The following is a 17474-nucleotide window of genomic DNA, read 5'->3' on the forward strand; positions in this document are numbered from 1 at the left end:
AAAAAGGGACTTGTCCCTCAAGTCGCCCAAATATTTCGCCGATTTCTTCCAACTCCACAGTAGAAGAAGGGAAAACACTCTTGCCCAAAGCATCTAGAGAGAGAAACAGGAGGAGAGAGAGAGAGAGATCAAGAAGAAGAAGAAGAAGATAATCATGGAGTGCGTGTTCGGACTGGTCGGAAACGGATTCGCGGTGGTGGCGGCGGACACATCGGCGGTGCACAGCATTCTTGTCCACAAGTCCAACGAGGACAAGATTATGGTCCTCGATTCCCACAAGCTCATCGCCGCCAGCGGCGAGTCCGGCGACAGGTCCGTCCTCTCATTGGATTTTCCCAGGGATCTTCTTTTTTTTTCCCTCTTTTTGATTTGGAAAATTTGATTGCATAGTTGTGTTTGTGTGTTTGGGAAATTAGGGTTCAATTTACTGAGTACATACAGAAAAACGTGGCCTTGTACCAGTTCCGTAACGGGATTCCCCTGACCACCGCCGCCGCCGCTAACTTTACCCGGGGCGAGCTCGCCACTGCTCTACGAAAGGTATTTGATTAATTTTGCTTTTCATTTTCTTGATTAGTTTTTTTTTTTTTTTTTTTGGATATTAATTTCTAGGTTTTGTATTATGTTTCTTGCTTAGAATCGTTAGTTCTCTGGCGGGTTTAACCGTATGGACATTCTAGGGTTTTGTTTTCCTTTTTAGATTGTTGGGAGATTGGAAATATGTGTTTTTGTTCTTTTAGGTGCAATGATGTGGAAATGAATGACCTTTGAAACTGTGGTTTGAATTTCGTGACAATGTGGATAATTTCCTGATTGGTTTTATGGAGATTAGGGAAAAATCCGATCGGCTTTGCGTTTGATCTATGTTTCCTGCTTCTGTTAAGTATTGTGATGTGGGATTGCTAATATAGTCAGGCAAGGAAATTTGCGAGGTTTTGGTTCTAGAGAGACTGTGTACTTATATGTTACACTATAACCCTTTGCTCTTAGAACTAGTTTAGCCTGTCCGCGATTTCATTGGCTTGAATTCCTTGTGTTACATGGGAAGACCGTGTTGAAATTAGAAATGCGTTTACTTAATATCTAGCACTTTTCTGGTTCCTATGTTGTTTTTTCTGTTTTTGATTTAGTGCTGTTGGTTAATGGTGATCTTTTGTTAATTAGGGCTTTAGGTATAAATGCTCTTATTTCCTTTCTTTGTAAACTTAGATTCTGTCCAACTAAGAAAGCGATGTTTTGCCATGTGTCAAAACAAGCCGCATAATAAATTTTTCTGAAGGTGAATGTGTAGAAAAGTTGAGCCACTTTTATACTCTTTTAAATGTGTGGTTATTCATTGTTCTTTCAGTGTATGATTGATTTATGAGTTTTCCTTTGACTTTTGAGGATATTTGTAATTGCTGAGCAATTGGACTAGAAACTTTTTAAAATGTCCTCTTGTTTCACTGTTGAGACTCTAATCGTCATAAGTCTCAACATCTTGATTTAAGTATCAACTCTATAGTAGAGCTGCATTTTGAATATTGAGCAACTTAGGCCATGAACGTTGAGAGATGACATGTGTAATTGGATGTCTGTTCTGTAGTATTTTCTTATTAATTGTGTCCATGGTCCTATAGAATTTTTCATTGGTGGAAATTCGTCATCAGTTTAGGGTCCTGAAGTAGATACCAAATAGCTTTTCGATGCTCGTACTTGTCTTTTATACAACCCTACCATAACTGGGTTTTACCTAACTTGTCTGACTACATTTCAAATTTGTTCAGAACCCCTACTTCGTGAATATCCTTTTGGCTGGCTACGACAAGGAGACGGGCCCATCACTCTACTACATCGACTACATTGCCTCACTCCACAAGGTTGAGAAGGGAGCATTCGGTTATGGGTCCTACTTTTCGCTCTCCATGATGGACAGACACTACCATACTGGGATGTCATTAGAAGAAGCAATCAATTTGATTGATAAATGCATAATTGAGATTCGATCCAGGCTGGTTGTGGCGCCACCAAACTTTGTGATCAAGATTGTTGACAAGGATGGAGCAAGGCAGTATGCCTGGCGTGAATCCATCAAGGATGCTAGTGCTGTTCCTACGGCTTGAGACTTTAGCGTTATCACCAGACTTTCTTTTGTTATCTCATTTTTAATGTTCTGGGTGCTTATTTTAAACGGCGAACAAAAAGGAACTGATATCTTTGTCTAAACTAAAATGCCGAAAAGTAACTTTGTTTTTGTTGGAATTTCTGATTATGCTGAAGTAGTTGAAATCTGGGTGAGTTGTTGAATATTTAGAAGTGGAAGCATCATTAGTTGTTCCTATCTGATAATAACTTAAGTTATTCATAAGTTATTCGTTAGTTGTTCACTTACCAATAAATGAACTGAGAATTACAATTCTCCAAATAATTAAATAAAAGAGAGTTACTTCTCATATTGGGAATTACTTATATTGAAGAAAGGATTTGGAAAAAGGAAAGGAAGAGTATTGAAGAAAGGATTTGAAAAAGAGTAATCTTAACGAATACAGGAGTTTTATTTTTACTCTTGATTCATAATTTTTTTAGTTAAATAATTATACTAATAAAAGGATATTTATTAAAAATAAAGGATAAATGTTTAGATACATGTATTTTTAAAGGTAAATTCTCTACTCTTAAAGATAAATTTTTTATTTTTTAAAACCGAAATCGAAAAGAACATCCAATCCATTTTTTTAAAGGAAAAGGAAAAGAACATCCAATCGGGTCAATCTCACATGACGATGTACTTTGCATTTTGTGTTAAAATTTCCAATAAAACGAAATAAAGTTCTATTCCAATTTGTGTTTTTGCATTTTGTGGGCGAACTATATCACAAGGCTTTTTTAAAAGTCGATTAAACTTGTTCCAAAAGTACCGTTTCTTCTTAAAAATGATAACAAATTAACAACTATACTAGAACAATACATATACACCTATCTGAAAGAATAATGGAAGTAACCGCTTTGATACTAATTGTGAAGTTGAAAAAGGAATAGAAAGCATGAAAATTCAAAAATGCCAATTATGTACCTAAAGGTATAAATATGAAGCACTCTTTACTTTCAAGAAAGAAAAAAAATTAAGGAATCTTTTTCTTTGTTAGTTGAAGTATGTTTTAAAAGAAGTAATATTTCGTATGTAAGTTTTTTTTAACCAATGTTTTATATAAGTTAAAGAAGTATTTCTATGATAGGTGATCTATTCAACATGGAAACTAACAGTTCATAATTGTACAGTACCAATAAGATATTTTTAAGAAGGAAAATTGTATCGCATGTTTATAGAATTAGTAGATTTTTTTTTAAGGTAAAATTTTAATCAACTAAAAGATCTTGGAGACACCAATAATAATGGGAATAACCATGTGGTATATAATACAAGACACTCGATAAAAATTGGTTCATCAATAAATTCTGATGAATTATAAGGAAGACGATGCAAGACTAGACCCGATATCAAAAAAATTCCTCGACACATCAATTTGAGCACACTTAAGACTATTTTTAAAACCACTACAATCGATGGAAGCTTTCGATCCCTTGAGAGCATGTAACATGTAGCTCTAAGGCCACCAACATTTTCACCTAGACTCATAACTGACGAAACTTCTAACCCGCAAAGACCTAAATTTGACATTTTACCCATTAAAGAAATTAATTTAGAGTTCTATTGAGGACATAAAAGACATTTTAAATTCCAAAAAATAGAACCGAGCATGCTATTTGGAAAGGATGCGTTCATTGACCTTTGATCATACTTTTCACTCACCATTTTTTAATAGAAATTTTTATTATTAATTTATCCATTAATAAAATTACCTTTAAGGATGATGATAATTTAAAAAATACTCATTACAAACTCCACCATAAATTATGTTTTTCTTTCCTATTGGATATTGCATTAATTAGTTGAGTCAAATATCACTGTTATTATTTTAGAATATTATTATTTATTTTTTCTCAACTATTTTACTTATTTATTGAAAGGAAATATATACACTAATTATTACTTGAAACAAAATACGTAATGCAAGACCTTTCAAAAGATTAAGTAATGCAGAGATGCTATTCTTCAACTAATGAAGATTAATAAGGCTCTTTATATTTCATGCCCGTTTGTTGTTCTTTTTTTTTTTTCCCCAGAATTTTGTCTGTGTTTTTTCATTTTATTTTTCTTTACTTTCTTTTTCAATTGTTCGTATTGTTAATAGCTTAGTTGATAATAAGGTTAATCTTGCAATGTACTGCATTGTATTGGTTCTTTCTATCAATTTTCGATTTGTAATTTGCCATTTACATATCTATATCCTTCAACAACGATAGTAAAAAGATGAAATTAATATATAAATGAACGATATATATACAAGTAAAAAATTAACGTATCATATGAAAAAATAAAAAAATAAAAAAGATAAAAGATAAATTTAATTTGTAGGAGAGTGAAAAAAAAAAATACAATTGAGTTGCAGGGACATTTTTAAACTTTTAAGAAGGGGGTAATAAATAAAATAAGAGGTGGTTTAAAAATATGTGTGAAAAATAGAACATGAGTAATTTAGTTGTAGGAATTTTTTAAAATTTTAATAAGAGTATAATAAAAGTAGTTTAGGGGTGATTTAAGTATGTATATGTAAAATAAAAAAAGTGGATGTTAATAGACGCCTATTTAAAAAATATATTTTAAAAGGGCAAAATACAAAGCACCAATTTAGCATTATTCAAACATTGAGGGATTATTCCACAAACTTAATAAAACACATGGTACCAAAATATAATTTTTTTTCTTTCAAAGAATGAATTTGGAACAACTGCTAATTGGCCCTTCCTCTAAGTTAAATAAACCCCAACAAATTCCATTATAAAGAACAACCGCCAAAATTTTCTTTTATTTTACACTAAATTAAAAAATTATTTTTATTTATATTTTTTATCTTTATTACGCCAAACACCGTTTTGAAAACGTTTTTATTTTTTCTTAAAAAACGTAAAAAACAAAAATAATATCAATTCGGAACCAAAAACGTTTTTGGTTTGGTTTTGCTTTGGTCTACTGAGGTACTAAACCTAGTGCTGAAACTTTGAACGAGCCGCTCACGACCGCCGAAAAGTCAGAATTTTTATCCGATTACCGAGCCCGAACTGCCTGAATTTTTGGGCTGCCTGACCCGACCCGAATTTCACCTTGGACGGGCATCGGGCAGCCTTTGGCTGCCTGTTACCCGACCGAAAATGCCTGAAAATTTTTAATAATATATATACATATATATTACAATTTGAAATTTAAAATGAACACACGAACTATATAAAAAAAATTATTTATTTATTAATTTTTAAATTTGTAATTCATGATTGTCTCGTTATAAACCTTACCAAGAAAAACCCAATTGAGATAAAAACATGATAAGGAAAAAAGAGTGCAATCATTGTGGGACGAATTACAAATTTGACGAACTTACAAAGTCTATACAAGATTACAATAACACTATACAAATTACAAAGTAATAAATATTTACAAATTACAATAATAAAATTTAATTTGAAGCAGAAGGATCGTCTTGAAAATTAAAAGTTAATCTATTAAATTCGTCTATCCATTCTTGGCTTGCCGGTAAGATTGTATCGTGTAAGCGTTGATCGGAACGATCCCAATCCTTGATGCACACCAAAGCTTCAACAATATCTTGTTGCAAAGCGTTTCTTTGTTCTTTAAGTATTCGGCCGGTTGTACTGAATGCTTGTTCGGCTGCAACACTGGAGACGGGGATCGAAAAAATATCCATTGCCAGTCGTGATAGGATCGGCCAAGTTAATGCTCGTGCCCTCCACCACTGAACCAAATCAAACATTTCACTATTGTCTACAACTAAGCCCTCACTCAGGTACGCCATTAACTCGTTGAAGTCGCCGCTATTGCTGCCACCTCTTGATGAAGATCCACTCTCAGATTATTCTTGACCTTGAGTCGTCGCCGTCTTCTTCTTCTTAGACAACCAGAAAACATTCAAGAATGAATGCGGATTGTCATCTCGTTGTTGCGGTTCTTCTACACAAGGTGTGTTTCTAAGCCTACTTTCATAAGAGCTATAAAGAGAAAATATTTTTTCCTTTATAATAGGGAATTGGTCAATAATGTCGATAGCTAAAAAGTCACCTAAGTTATTTAATCCACTTTCTAAACCATCTAATTTTAATCTAGGGTCGAAAATAACACCGAAACCATACAACATTGGTAATTTAGACCAATATTTTTTAAACTTCTTTTCCATAGAGGCAATAGAAACTCCTAAAACCTCGTGTGTCCTAAATTCACTAAATAAAATAGACATTCTTAAAAGTTCTCCTAACGCTAATGGTGACGTTGGGTAATAAGTTCCACTAAGCGTTAAAGTAACTTCGTGAAATCTACCTAAAAAGTTAAACAAGAGTTCGGCAATTTGCCAATCAGTTTCATCTATAAATCCTGCTCGTAATTTTACACTAACATAATTTGTTATAGCATCTTTATAGGGGATGTATTGTTCAAGCATTATATAAGTGGGGTTCCATCTTATGGGCATATCTAAGGCTAATGCTCTAGGATTTTGATTACATGCTTGCAGAAATATAAACCAATCTTGTATTCGTTGATTACTACCTTGAATCCAAACAATGTTATCTCTAATTCTTTTAATATGACCTGACATTAATTTTAAACTGGATTTTACTATTAAATTAATTATATGACATGCACAACGTTGGTGAAATATATCATTATTACCGGATAAACTTAAATCATTTTCAAAAAGTTCTATTGCTTTAGTATTTGCAGTTGCATTATTTAATGTTATGACCATTATTATATCTCTTAAACTATATTCATCAATGACAGATAAAATTGTGTTATATATTAAATTGGCAGTGTGTGATCCTATAACACATTGCGTCCACGACCTCTAGTACGTCCACTAGGGCTCGGATTTGTAGTTTTCTCAGCAACTCTTTTCGTAGTTTGCAATTCCTGCGTTTGAAAAACATTAAGAAATTACACTTCTTCGATGTTGAATTGGGCATCAATGAGAATATCACCACCATAACCAGAAGAAGCCATTATGAAAAATAAGAGAGATTGAGAGCGCTTTGAGAGAGATTAAGAGAGATCGAGAGAGATTTAAGCAAGATTAAGAGAGATTTGAGAGAGATTATGAGAGATATGAGAGAGATTGAGAGAAATTAAGAGAGAATGAGAGTTTTTGAGTGAGGACAATGGTTGGGGGAGGGGGGTATTTATAGGAAATTTTTTGGCTCGAAAAAAAAATGTTTCCCCCAAAAATTCGGTTCCAACGACTAAGTGGAATTCGGTCATTCGAGTCGGGTATAGGGCAAAATCGGGTAACGGTCAAAAAAATAGCCATTGGGGTTTGAAAATTCGGGCGGCGGTCGGGCCGGGCAAAAAAGATCCGTTGGGTTCAAATTTGGGCTAACGGTCAAAAATTTCGGGCAACGGGCAAAATTCGGGCTAACGGTCAAAAAAAATCGGGCAAAATTCGAGTTACGCGGAAAAATTTTAAAAAAAATTCAGCGGGCGGCGAGATCGACTTCTCCACTGGCGGCGGGCAGCCGGAATGAATTTTTTTCGGACTGTCCGAGTCCGTATCCAACCAAAATACTCAGATGGGCGGTGAATGACACCTTTTCATCGTGCCCAAAAATTTTCAGACATCAGACGTGCCCACTGTCCGAAGTTTCACCACTCTAAACCCAAAAGCAATCAAACTGTTATCGTGTCCACGCTGCTTTTGCTTCTTTTTTTTTTTATTTTTTTTTTCCATCACTTTCACTTTCACTTTTTGTTATGTTTTGTTTCTATCGTTTGTAACAACGTAGGACAACAAGTTGGCAACCACTACTGACCGGAAAATGCAGATGCTATTTTGTCCTTTTTCTGTTCTGGGAAATGCTTCAAAGTGAATGTATAATCCAATCAAATAATGCATTTTTCCAATCAATTTCGAGTCCTGAAAAAAAAAAAGGCGATATCTTTGATGCGTTTTAGCCTCAAAAATCGTAGTTTTAGTTCGTAAGTAGTGAAGGGTCACTCCTCCTTTTTCTCTCTTTCGTAGATCATTTTTGTTTTTTGTGCTCTCTTTCTCTCTCTCAGGAATCGGCCGATTGAGATTTCAGCCAAAGGTTTGATTTTTTCGTCTCAGATTTTAAGTTCTCTTTTCTGGGTTTATCTCCAGATTCAAAATCTTTATTTATTTATTTTTATTATTTTGTAGTTTTATTGGTTCTTTATTTTCTATATCTTCAGTGTGGATTTTGAGTTTAAGCTAAGCGTTTAAACCTGCGATTTTGAATCTGTTATAATATTTTTTCCTCATAAAAAATTTAAATTTCAAACGCGAACGCATAAATCAAACTGGCCTAAATTATCCCTACATTGTTTCTTTGTTTGTGTTTGTATTCTGAAACCTTGATATGCTTACAAATGAAATCCCCATTATTCTACAATGTTTCATTTTTTTTTTTTTGGTCAAAGCTTGCGAGTCACAAACACAAAAGTAACTCTCACTTGCCGGTGGAAGATAATTAATGTCAATTGGCAGAAATTTTACTTCATTTATTTGTCATTGTAAGAAAAGCTGAATAATAGTCTTTTCTTAATCCATTTAAAGTTCTTTTCAAGTTATTTTTTCCTTCTTTGCTGTTTTAGTTTCTGAATAATGAAAGGTAACTTTGGATTCTTCCTCTCTTCATTGAACTCATTTTCTGCCTCTCTCTTAATCTGCATTGAACCCTTTTTCACTCTCTCTCTCTCTCTCTCTCTCACGAATCACGTCTTTGATATTTGATCCAGGGTAGTATTTGACTGTCTCTATTGTTACCGTTTCTTTGATGAATTTGTCTCTAAACATTATCTTGTGCTTTCATTTTATCTGGTAATTTGCTTTTTTATTGGCTAGTGGTCTAGTTTGCAATGATTCATTATTGTTGTGCCTTGAAACCTTGATATGTTACTTGTTTCCCCTTATTTAAAATGTTTTGGATCATGGATTTATTGGGTTATTCTTTATTTTTGATCTTCCTGTTGTTCCAAATTTCTTTTCTTGACTTGTTCATTCCACCGATTCGAGTTTTTAGTGTTAAATTTCAAAAAAACTCTCAGAAAATATCACATTTAACTTTTTCTGCTACAGTTAAAAACTCTAAAAAACTGTCACATCTCAGCTTGAATTGAAAACTTGAATCTGCGAAATGAACGAGGCTTGTTTTCTTTCATTTGTTGCCAATGTAGTCGTTGAATTAGTGCCCTTGTTAGTTTTTTGCTGTGAATTGAACACTTATTAGTTGAAAGTTGAAACTCATTTAGTTCTTTTCTTTTGACCATGGCAGTTTCTGTTGAGTGATGGGTACAGTATATAAAGACTCGGGGGAGGAATGTTCCGTCATTGGAGAGAAAGGAGAAATCGGGTTTATCGACTATGAAGATGACAGGTCAGTTTGTAGTTACAACACAGTTGAAGAGGGTCCGATCATTATTTCGGTTCCCTTCCCTTTTGTTAATGGGAAGCCTCAGTCAATAGTTGTTGGAGAAAGAGTTAAAGATAAAATAACGATAAAGAACACAACCAAGGAACCAGTGGAACTATGGGGTGTGAAAATATACGCCTCGAATCCAGAAAACAGTTTCACAGTTTCTCTTATGGAGCCTCCACAATCAGATTCAGACGTCGAAGCCTTGAGGGCGTTCCTCGAGTCTTATTCATTGGAAGACAGGGTGCTTCAGCCTGGTGAGACTCTGACTGTGTGGCTCTCCTGCAAACCGAAAGAAGCTTGTTTGCAGACTTCAGCAGTGCATTTTGAGCTCGAGAATGAAACAATTGAAAGGGTGGTTTTTCTCTTGGCGGATGATAAGATCTCGCAGTCATTGGCTTCGAGGAATCCCTACTCAAGAGGCACCAGAAAGAAGAAGCAGTTTTCTGTGGATACATTTGTGACAGCTCCACGTCCTTCAAGGGGAAGGAAGCGTCAACAAGTCAGAAATCGGCTTCCGCGATATGACATTCCAAAGGAGATTAGAGAACTGCTTGAGAACAAGCAGATACCTGATGCTGTCCTAGAGGGTCTTAGGAATAGTGGAAACTATATTCCTTACTTTAAAAATTTGCTTATCATGGAAGAATTGCAACTGGAGGTACCTCTCTTTATTTTGATAGATGTAATAGCAAATCTGCCCTTTTTTTGATTGCCAAAACTTGGTTTGTTGTCAATTCAGGAAGACATGAGGACGTATAACATGGAAGGTGTCACTTTCAGGAGGAGGGCAAACCAGTTTTTGTCACTTGAAGTCCCCGGGCTTGCTGAAAGAAGACCGTCGCTTGTTCATGGGGATTCTATTTTTGCTAAGCTTGCCTCTGAATGCAGAGATGAGACAAGAACTCCCCCATATCAGGTTAGGTATTTCCAAACAATTGATGTGTTTTAATATACTGAACTACCTAGCCGCTTGTATTATATTTGCACGTTCTTTTAACCTGGCCACGCGGATTATCTCATCAAATTCTTTTCTTGTGTAGTCCTATTGAAGAGAGAAGTTTGAAGTTTACTCTACCTTTTCCTTGAACTAAAATTATCTTTTTTCTCTGTAAAACATTCATTATGCCCTTGATGGCAACTAAGGGAATTGGTTGCTTACAAACGAGATAAAAAGATTACTCCATTATTTCATATTTATGACTTCAGATTTCTTTTAATCCAAAATGAAGGGTTGTATCCACCGAGTTGAAGCCGACGAAGTGTATTTGAAGTTTGCTCCAGAATTCCATTTGTGCCACACAGGTGGTAATGTCTACAATGTACAGTTTACATACAACCGAGTGAACATGAGAAGATTATATCAAGCAGTTGATGCTTGCGAACAGTTAGAAAAAGGATTCTTGTTTCCATTCGAGGCCAATGAAAGGAGGCAGATTATAATGAAGCCACTGGTACCTATATCTTGTGCTCTTAACGAGGAGCAGACACATTCAATTCAAATGATCCTTGGCTGCAAAGGGATGCCACCTTATGTGATTCATGGTCCTCCAGGTACAGGCAAGACTATGACACTAGTGGAAGCAATCCTCCAGCTCTACACAAGCAGGAAACATGCTCGGATTCTCGTGTGCGCTCCTTCTAATAGCGCGGCAGACCACATCCTGGAGAAACTCCTCAATGAGGAAGCTATAAATTTTCAACAGAATGAAATATTCAGGCTTAATGCATCTTCACGTTCTTGTGAAGATATGAACCCTGAATTTGTTCCCTTCTGCTTCTTTGAAGATGATATCTTCAAGTATCCTCCACTTGAGGCCCTCTTGGAATTTAAAATTATCGTTTCAACTTACATGAGTGCCTCTCAACTTTATTCGGAAGGTATTAAGCGAGGCCACTTTACTCACATATTCTTGGACGAGGCTGGCCAAGCTTCGGAACCGGAAACAATGATCTCCGTGGCCAACCTCTGCAAAAGGAATACTGTTGTAGTGCTTGCTGGAGATCCTCTGCAGTTGGGTCCAGTTATATACTCTAAAGAAGCAGAAACTTATGGATTGGGGAAATCATATTTGGAGAGGGTTTTTGAATTTGAGTTCTACAGCGACATGGATGAGAACTATATAACAAAATTGGTTAGAAATTATAGGTGTCATCCCCAAATTTTGCATCTCCCCTCATTACTGTTCTATGAAGGAGAATTGATTGCATGTAAAGATGGCACAAGCTCCTTCATGGAAAATGTGGATTTCCTTCCAGACAGAGAATTCCCGGTACTTTTCTATGGCATCCAAGGCTGTGACGAGAGGGAAGGAAATAATCCCTCATGGTTTAACCGGTTTGAGGCGAGCAGAGTAGTGGATACAATAAGGAGACTGATGAAAAATGGGGATTTGCATGACAAAGACATCGGAGTGATAACACCTTACAGGCAACAAGTTCTCAAAATAAAGACAGCTCTTGAAAATTTGGGCATGCCTGATATAAAAGTTGGAAGCGTGGAGCAATTTCAAGGACAAGAGAAACAAGTTATTATAATATCTACTGTCCGATCAACAATAAAGCACAATGAATTTGACAAAAATCATTGTTTGGGATTTTTGACAAATCCGAGAAGGTTTAATGTGGCTATTACGCGTGCGATATCTTTGCTAGTCATAATTGGAAATCCGTTTATTATCTGTAAGGTATGTCTTTTCTTCTTACTGGCTTGCACCTTAATACTGATTCTTCAACAACATTATTCTTGCAATGCATGTTTCTTAGTTGAAGCATATTGATCAGTGTAGTTAATTAAAAAAAAAAAAACACACAAACACACAGAATATATTGCACTTGCGATTCTTTTGCATTCATCATTGTACACTGTGTCATGAGCTAAAATCTTCACCTCCGAACTGGAGGAAGTTTTCCATTCAAAACTACTTTTCTGCACCTGGTTTCTTGGTGTGTCATTGTTTGGGTGTTAAGACTGGCAATCAAAAACATTATAGTATCACTTCCTACGTTTCTCATGACTAGATTCTTTATAGTACATGTGTTACCGTAAATCTCGGTCTCCCTACTCTCTCTCTCTCTCCCACCCAGCGCTGCTGCCGCTCCCCCACCCCCACCTTTTTTTTAAATTTTGTCAGGGCTGGTGAAGCTTAATACTTAACTTTGAACTTTTGATCCAATTGTTAAAATCCATTTATTTTCTGTTCATCACTCCAATACTGACTAGCATCGTGTTATTGGGTTTTCTTCTTCATGGCAAATCGAATCTTCCTCACATCATTATTGTGTCAAGTTTTCTCTAACTCCCCTGTTTTTTTTTTTTTTAATTTTTAATTTTGTTATTTATTTATTTTTGGTGCAGGATAAACACTGGAACATGCTTTTATGGCTCTGTATAGACAGCAACTCATACCAAGGTTGTGCCCCTCCTGAAAGGCAAGAAGTTGTTGATGAGGAGCCCTCACAGGAATACGGGTATGGACCCCTTGAAGGTGCTGATTGGGGTGAAGGGTCCTCAAGCACCGAATTTCCTAAACATACTGACTGGGGTGAAGAGTCATCGCACGCCGAAATTCCTGAACCTACTGACTGGGGTGATGAAAAGTCCTTCCAAGTAGAAATTCCCAAACCTGTTACAGAAGAAGCTGAATGGTCCGATGGATGGAAGTAGTTTGCTTAGTATCTCTCTTTTGTTGGGGTGGAATGGAAAACAGTTTGATGTTTGCTTCTTACATATAGGCACACGTATGTTTTTATTATTATTATTATTATTATTATTATTTTAATTTTTTTAATAGTAGATGATGAACGTTTCTTTATTTATAGCAGAATGTCACAGCAGTTGTTCCAAAGAAGTTGGTACAGTACCTGAACCATTTTGCATATGCAATGAAAGGTTGCTGATTTAGAAAAGTTACTTAAGCTTTGCCCTACAAAGATTTTCCATGTTCTTGCTCTTTCTTCGATATGTACCGAAAGAAATAACACATTTGTTGCTAAAAATTCAACTTTCACTTCTCTCAAAATTAGGCAGAAAGTAGGGAAAAGGGAAAAGAATGTAATCTCATTAGACTTTAATTTGCTTGATCCAAACAATACATGGCAATGATAGGCAACATTGTCTGTAATTGTTGTGTACAAAAAGAAGAGTATAACTCCCAATCAACTAGGCAAGACAAGTAAAGATAAGAAAAGGGGAAACCAGAATGCTTGTATGGAACCCAAAATCTACTGCTCTTTAATTGATTAGCTGCTGACGGAAATGCGGAAATGGGATCGACTGCAGGTGACCTCGGTTGTGTTGGCGGTCTCTTGGCAAGTTGTCGCGGCGGGCTTGATTTCGTGCTAGAGTTCTTCGAATCTGGTGGCGAGCTTGGTGGTGGGGTTGAGTTATTAGATTCTGGTGGCAAACCCATTAAAGGGGATGGTTGGCTACTAGGAGCTGCAAAATAACAAATCCAAATTTAACTAATCAGTGGACATTACCATTAAGAATTGATCATATGCATCAAGAATCAAGATCATAATGACAATGGGAACTATCCAAAAGCACTCGAATGGACAATTACAATCAGAATTTTGCCGAAGCAAATAGTTTTCTTAATGTTGAAAGATAATTTGCCGGGAAAATATACCAGAATCAGGAGGGTTTGAAATATCTGAATCGGGAGATATTGCTTCAGCATCATTCCCTGTTGGATAACAAATTTCAAATTATCATTCCACAAGAAAAGAAAAAAACCAAAAAAAAAAAAATATAAAAAGAGCAAGAAATGTTAAGTTCTACAAAGTCCTGTTCAAAAACTTGTTTTTAGGAAATCAAGAAAAGGAAGAGGGTTAGATCAAGAACCAGAGCAAAGCGCCTGCAGGGATGGATTCCTCTGGGGGCAAAGGGAAGGCAGAGAGAGAACTTTGCTCTCGTCCAGCGGAAACCCTAACATCCGAGGCTGACGGAGAAGGAAACAGAGGCAGAAGCCGCTGGCGGAGTTCAACGTCGTCGAGAACGCGTCGCAGCACTTGGACGGGACCTCGCCGGAGAGGTTGTTCGGCGGAGACGAAACGAAGGAAAGGCACGGTGAGAACATCACCAAGTCGTTGACGCAGTCTGACGTCGGAGGAGTTGAGGGCGGCACCAGCTCCGGCGGTGGCGCTGTTGCTGAGTGGAGGAGCACCGAGATCGCGAGCAGCGATATAGCAGGTGACCACGGAGAGTACGCCGGAGAAGCCATCGCCGTGGTCTTTTGTCGCCGTTGATTCTTTAGAGAGAGAGAGGGGGGAAGAGAAAGAGGAGAGAGAGAGGGAAGAGAGAGAGGAGAGAGAGAGAGAGAGTCTCGTCGGAGTCCGGTAACTGACAGTTACAGATATGGTGTTCATATAATGGTGAATGGCGGGAAACTTAAAGCTGATATACCCAAAATACCCTTCGTGGTTTTATTTTTTTTTAATTTTGACATTAAAAGGACACAAATTTTTATGTCTTGAAGCAAAATTTTCAAGGGTTTGATAAATCAGAAAACCCAGCAGATTCATTGTGTTGTTTTTAAAAAAACAAACGAACCCTCTCCAAAAGTATAATTAATATTTGTTTTGCTATTTTCCCTAACAAAAAATGTATTGGGTATTTATTGGGTATTTATTGGGTTTGTTCTTTAGCCATCATGTTTTTCTTTTCTTTTTTTAATATTGTTTTTATTTTTCCAAGGAAAAATTGTAGCTAGTAATTTGGTTTTTAGTCTTTATAGTAATAAATAATTTTTTTTACTTTAATTGTTAATAAATAGCATTTTTAATTTTCAAATAAGATTTGAAAAGGTAAAAAATTAATTAATTACCTAAAAAATTAATAAATATCATGCAATTGAAGATATATATATATATATATTATTTGAGACTTTATTAGAGTGAATTTGGTAAATAATGAATTTATCAAATTTGAACGTGAGGTAAATTCTGTAAATCCTAAATTTATTAAATTTAGTTATAGGATAAATTTAAGTAAGTCCTGGATTTATTTTAATTTATTAACTTATCAAAATTATATCACTTATTTTTTTCTCTGCAAAAAAAAAATGGAGGGCCATTTACCTCCTAATTCTTAATTAGAAGTGGAGTTTTTGCTGATTAACTCAATTCAATATTAGTTCAAAAATAATTCTTTCTCAAGGAAAGGAAGAAGTACTTATTACAGTAAAGGCATTTCTATTTTCATACATATCATCCAACATGACTTAAGTGGTCCAAAGTAGAGTCCAACAAAATAATCACACACCACCAAAAGAATTCCTCAAACTAGAAAACAAACAAAAGATGCTATTACAACAAAGGCATTGCCATTCTAACAAACGATCACCCAAAAGCAATACTTGTAAATCCCCAAAGAATCTCTAAAATAATCTTCAAATCACTAGATATGATGTGGTCCATAATGTGATAGCAAACCTAGTAGAACATGATCACTGACCCCCCCATTGCCAAGAGCAAAACAGAGGCTGAGAGGCCATAAGAAGGCGCTGCAGCCGACGGAGTCAGCGATGAGCGGCTTCCTGTAGTTTCTGTTGGAGTGTTGGTGCCTCCTGTTGTTGATGGAGGAGTTAAGAGTGGTGTCGTGTCGGATTCGGGGGAGAGTGCGGGCGAAATGGGGTCGGGGACAGCAGAGGCTGCTCAAGAAAAGAAGAGATTAAAAATTGCACATGATAAGTAGGAATGAATCAGATTGGAACTATTAGAGATGAGATGGCAATGCTAAAATTTTACCTGCAGGACTAGTAGGAGTAGCAGATGGTGAAGCTCCAGGAGAGAGAGTTGGCCCAAGAAATGCAGGACCTGCCAATAACAAAGAAAGTAAAAAAAAAAAAAAAAAAAAAGAGGCACAAGGGGGAGAAATACATATGATAATAATAAAATTTATCATTTTTAATGTGTCATTATAATTTTTTTTAATTGTCTTTAACTTATTTATCTCTAACAAGTTAACTTGTAGTTTTTTAATGTTTCATGATACACTTTTTTTTTCATTGGTAAGGATATTCAAAATAACATGTTTACCTGGGGCAGGAAGTGGTGCACCAGTTGCTGCAAAACGAAGAGAATTTTGACAGATTAGTACACATATGTGGAAGGCAATAGAGAAAATTAGTTGTTAAACATGTTATATCTGATCCAATTATATACGTATATGAATGAATGTGTTTGACAAATTTTACATTTGCACTGGACAGGGACGCCGGGCATGTTGCAGGCTCTAGGGAGGGAGATGGCGAGGGTACGGTTGATCGGGACTTGGAAAGGAACGCTTCCGGTGGCAATGAGGCACAGGCAATCCATTCCTGAGCCGGTCATAGTTTTAAGAGCATTGCAACAGTCTGAAGTTGGGGAAGTGCCGTTGGCACTGCTATTTGTCACAAAGTTTATGCAAGGCCTGAAGCTAGAAATCATCGAGGCGTTGCAGGGCGTGCTAATTTGGGCGCACGCGGGCATGATTAGGACTGCGGCCACGGCTAGCAAAGCCGTTACAAGGCGGGGAAAGGGCTTTGGGAGCTCCATCTGGAGTGGCTTTGTGAGGTTTAAGAATTGGTTTTTGTGTGTAGAAGTTAGTTGTAAGATGTCTAGAAGACAGGCATGATTAGGACCGCGGCCACGGCTAGCAAAGCCGTTACAAGGCGGGGAAAGGGCTTTGGGAGCTGCATCTGGAGTGGCTTTGTGAGATTTAAGAATTGGTTTTTGTGTGTAGAAGTTAGTTGTAAGATGTCTAGAAGTATTCTTTTTTTTCTTTTTTTGGTTGTGGTTTGGAGAGGAGAGAATAAGGGGATTTTTATAGATGGAAGGACTAAAGAGGAGAAGTGGAGACAAATATTGGTGCTTAGGTGGAAATTGGAATGAAGTTGGTTTTGGAGCTCAACTACTATTAAACAAACTCAAGTGAAAGAGAGGCTTATAATGGCATC

The 17474-nt window shown here is 36.3% G+C and overlaps 4 protein-coding genes across 4 annotated transcripts; 2 read left to right on the plus strand and 2 right to left on the minus strand.

The window, feature by feature from the left end:
* Positions 1-2288, plus strand: LOC21386158 (proteasome subunit beta type-2-B). Its single transcript, XM_010110023.2, has 3 exons — positions 1-312; positions 417-540; positions 1767-2288. The coding sequence occupies exons 1-3, from the start codon at positions 155-157 to the stop codon at positions 2100-2102; spliced, it is 618 nt and encodes a 205-aa protein (XP_010108325.1). The 5' UTR covers positions 1-154; the 3' UTR covers positions 2103-2288.
* A 5678-nt stretch (positions 2289-7966) lies between these two features.
* LOC21386159 (probable RNA helicase SDE3) lies at positions 7967-13278 on the plus strand. The gene is made up of 5 exons (XM_010110024.2): positions 7967-8187; positions 9394-10195; positions 10277-10453; positions 10767-12221; positions 12893-13278. Exons 2-5 carry the CDS (start codon positions 9407-9409, stop codon positions 13199-13201), a joined length of 2730 nt encoding a protein of 909 aa, XP_010108326.1. The 5' UTR covers positions 7967-8187; positions 9394-9406; the 3' UTR covers positions 13202-13278.
* A 326-nt stretch (positions 13279-13604) lies between these two features.
* On the minus strand, positions 13605-14759 carry LOC21386161 (non-specific lipid transfer protein GPI-anchored 2). The gene is made up of 3 exons (XM_010110026.2): positions 14381-14759; positions 14166-14222; positions 13605-13972 (listed from the first exon to the last, which is right to left on the minus strand). Exons 1-3 carry the CDS (start codon positions 14757-14759, stop codon positions 13605-13607), a joined length of 804 nt encoding a protein of 267 aa, XP_010108328.2.
* A 1089-nt stretch (positions 14760-15848) lies between these two features.
* On the minus strand, positions 15849-17105 carry LOC21386162 (non-specific lipid-transfer protein-like protein At2g13820). The gene is made up of 4 exons (XM_010110027.2): positions 16734-17105; positions 16576-16602; positions 16285-16353; positions 15849-16187 (listed from the first exon to the last, which is right to left on the minus strand). The coding sequence occupies exons 1-4, from the start codon at positions 17071-17073 to the stop codon at positions 15970-15972; spliced, it is 654 nt and encodes a 217-aa protein (XP_010108329.1). The 5' UTR covers positions 17074-17105; the 3' UTR covers positions 15849-15969.
* Positions 17106-17474: the final 369 nt, after the last annotated feature.

This window comes from Morus notabilis, unplaced genomic scaffold (genome assembly GCF_000414095.1).
Source record: "Morus notabilis unplaced genomic scaffold, ASM41409v2 Scaffold2967, whole genome shotgun sequence".
NCBI classification, from domain to species: domain Eukaryota; kingdom Viridiplantae; phylum Streptophyta; class Magnoliopsida; order Rosales; family Moraceae; genus Morus; species Morus notabilis.

Bases quoted from the DNA above. Each gene is read 5' to 3' on its own strand.
- LOC21386158 (XM_010110023.2), top strand. From the start codon at position 155: ATGGAGTGCGTGTTCGGACTGGTCGGAAACGGATTCGCGGTGGTGGCG. The intron at 313-416 runs GTCCGTCCTCTC...TTGGGAAATTAG, and splicing joins AGCGGCGAGTCCGGCGACAG to GGTTCAATTTACTGAGTACA. The intron at 541-1,766 runs GTATTTGATTAA...AAATTTGTTCAG, and splicing joins TCGCCACTGCTCTACGAAAG to AACCCCTACTTCGTGAATAT.
- LOC21386159 (XM_010110024.2), top strand. From the start codon at position 9,407: ATGGGTACAGTATATAAAGACTCGGGGGAGGAATGTTCCGTCATTGGA. The intron at 10,454-10,766 runs GTTAGGTATTTC...TCCAAAATGAAG, and splicing joins CAAGAACTCCCCCATATCAG to GGTTGTATCCACCGAGTTGA. The intron at 12,222-12,892 runs GTATGTCTTTTC...TTTTTGGTGCAG, and splicing joins ATCCGTTTATTATCTGTAAG to GATAAACACTGGAACATGCT.
- LOC21386161 (XM_010110026.2), bottom strand. From the start codon at position 14,759: ATGGCTTCTCCGGCGTACTCTCCGTGGTCACCTGCTATATCGCTGCTC. The intron at 14,223-14,380 runs GTTCTTGATCTA...GTTATCCAACAG, and splicing joins CCTGCAGGCGCTTTGCTCTG to GGAATGATGCTGAAGCAATA. The intron at 13,973-14,165 runs GTATATTTTCCC...GTTATTTTGCAG, and splicing joins TTCAAACCCTCCTGATTCTG to CTCCTAGTAGCCAACCATCC.
- LOC21386162 (XM_010110027.2), bottom strand. From the start codon at position 17,073: ATGGAGCTCCCAAAGCCCTTTCCCCGCCTTGTAACGGCTTTGCTAGCC. The intron at 16,354-16,575 runs GTAAACATGTTA...TGTTATTGGCAG, and splicing joins TGCACCACTTCCTGCCCCAG to GTCCTGCATTTCTTGGGCCA. The intron at 16,188-16,284 runs GTAAAATTTTAG...TTTCTTGAGCAG, and splicing joins TACTCCTACTAGTCCTGCAG to CCTCTGCTGTCCCCGACCCC.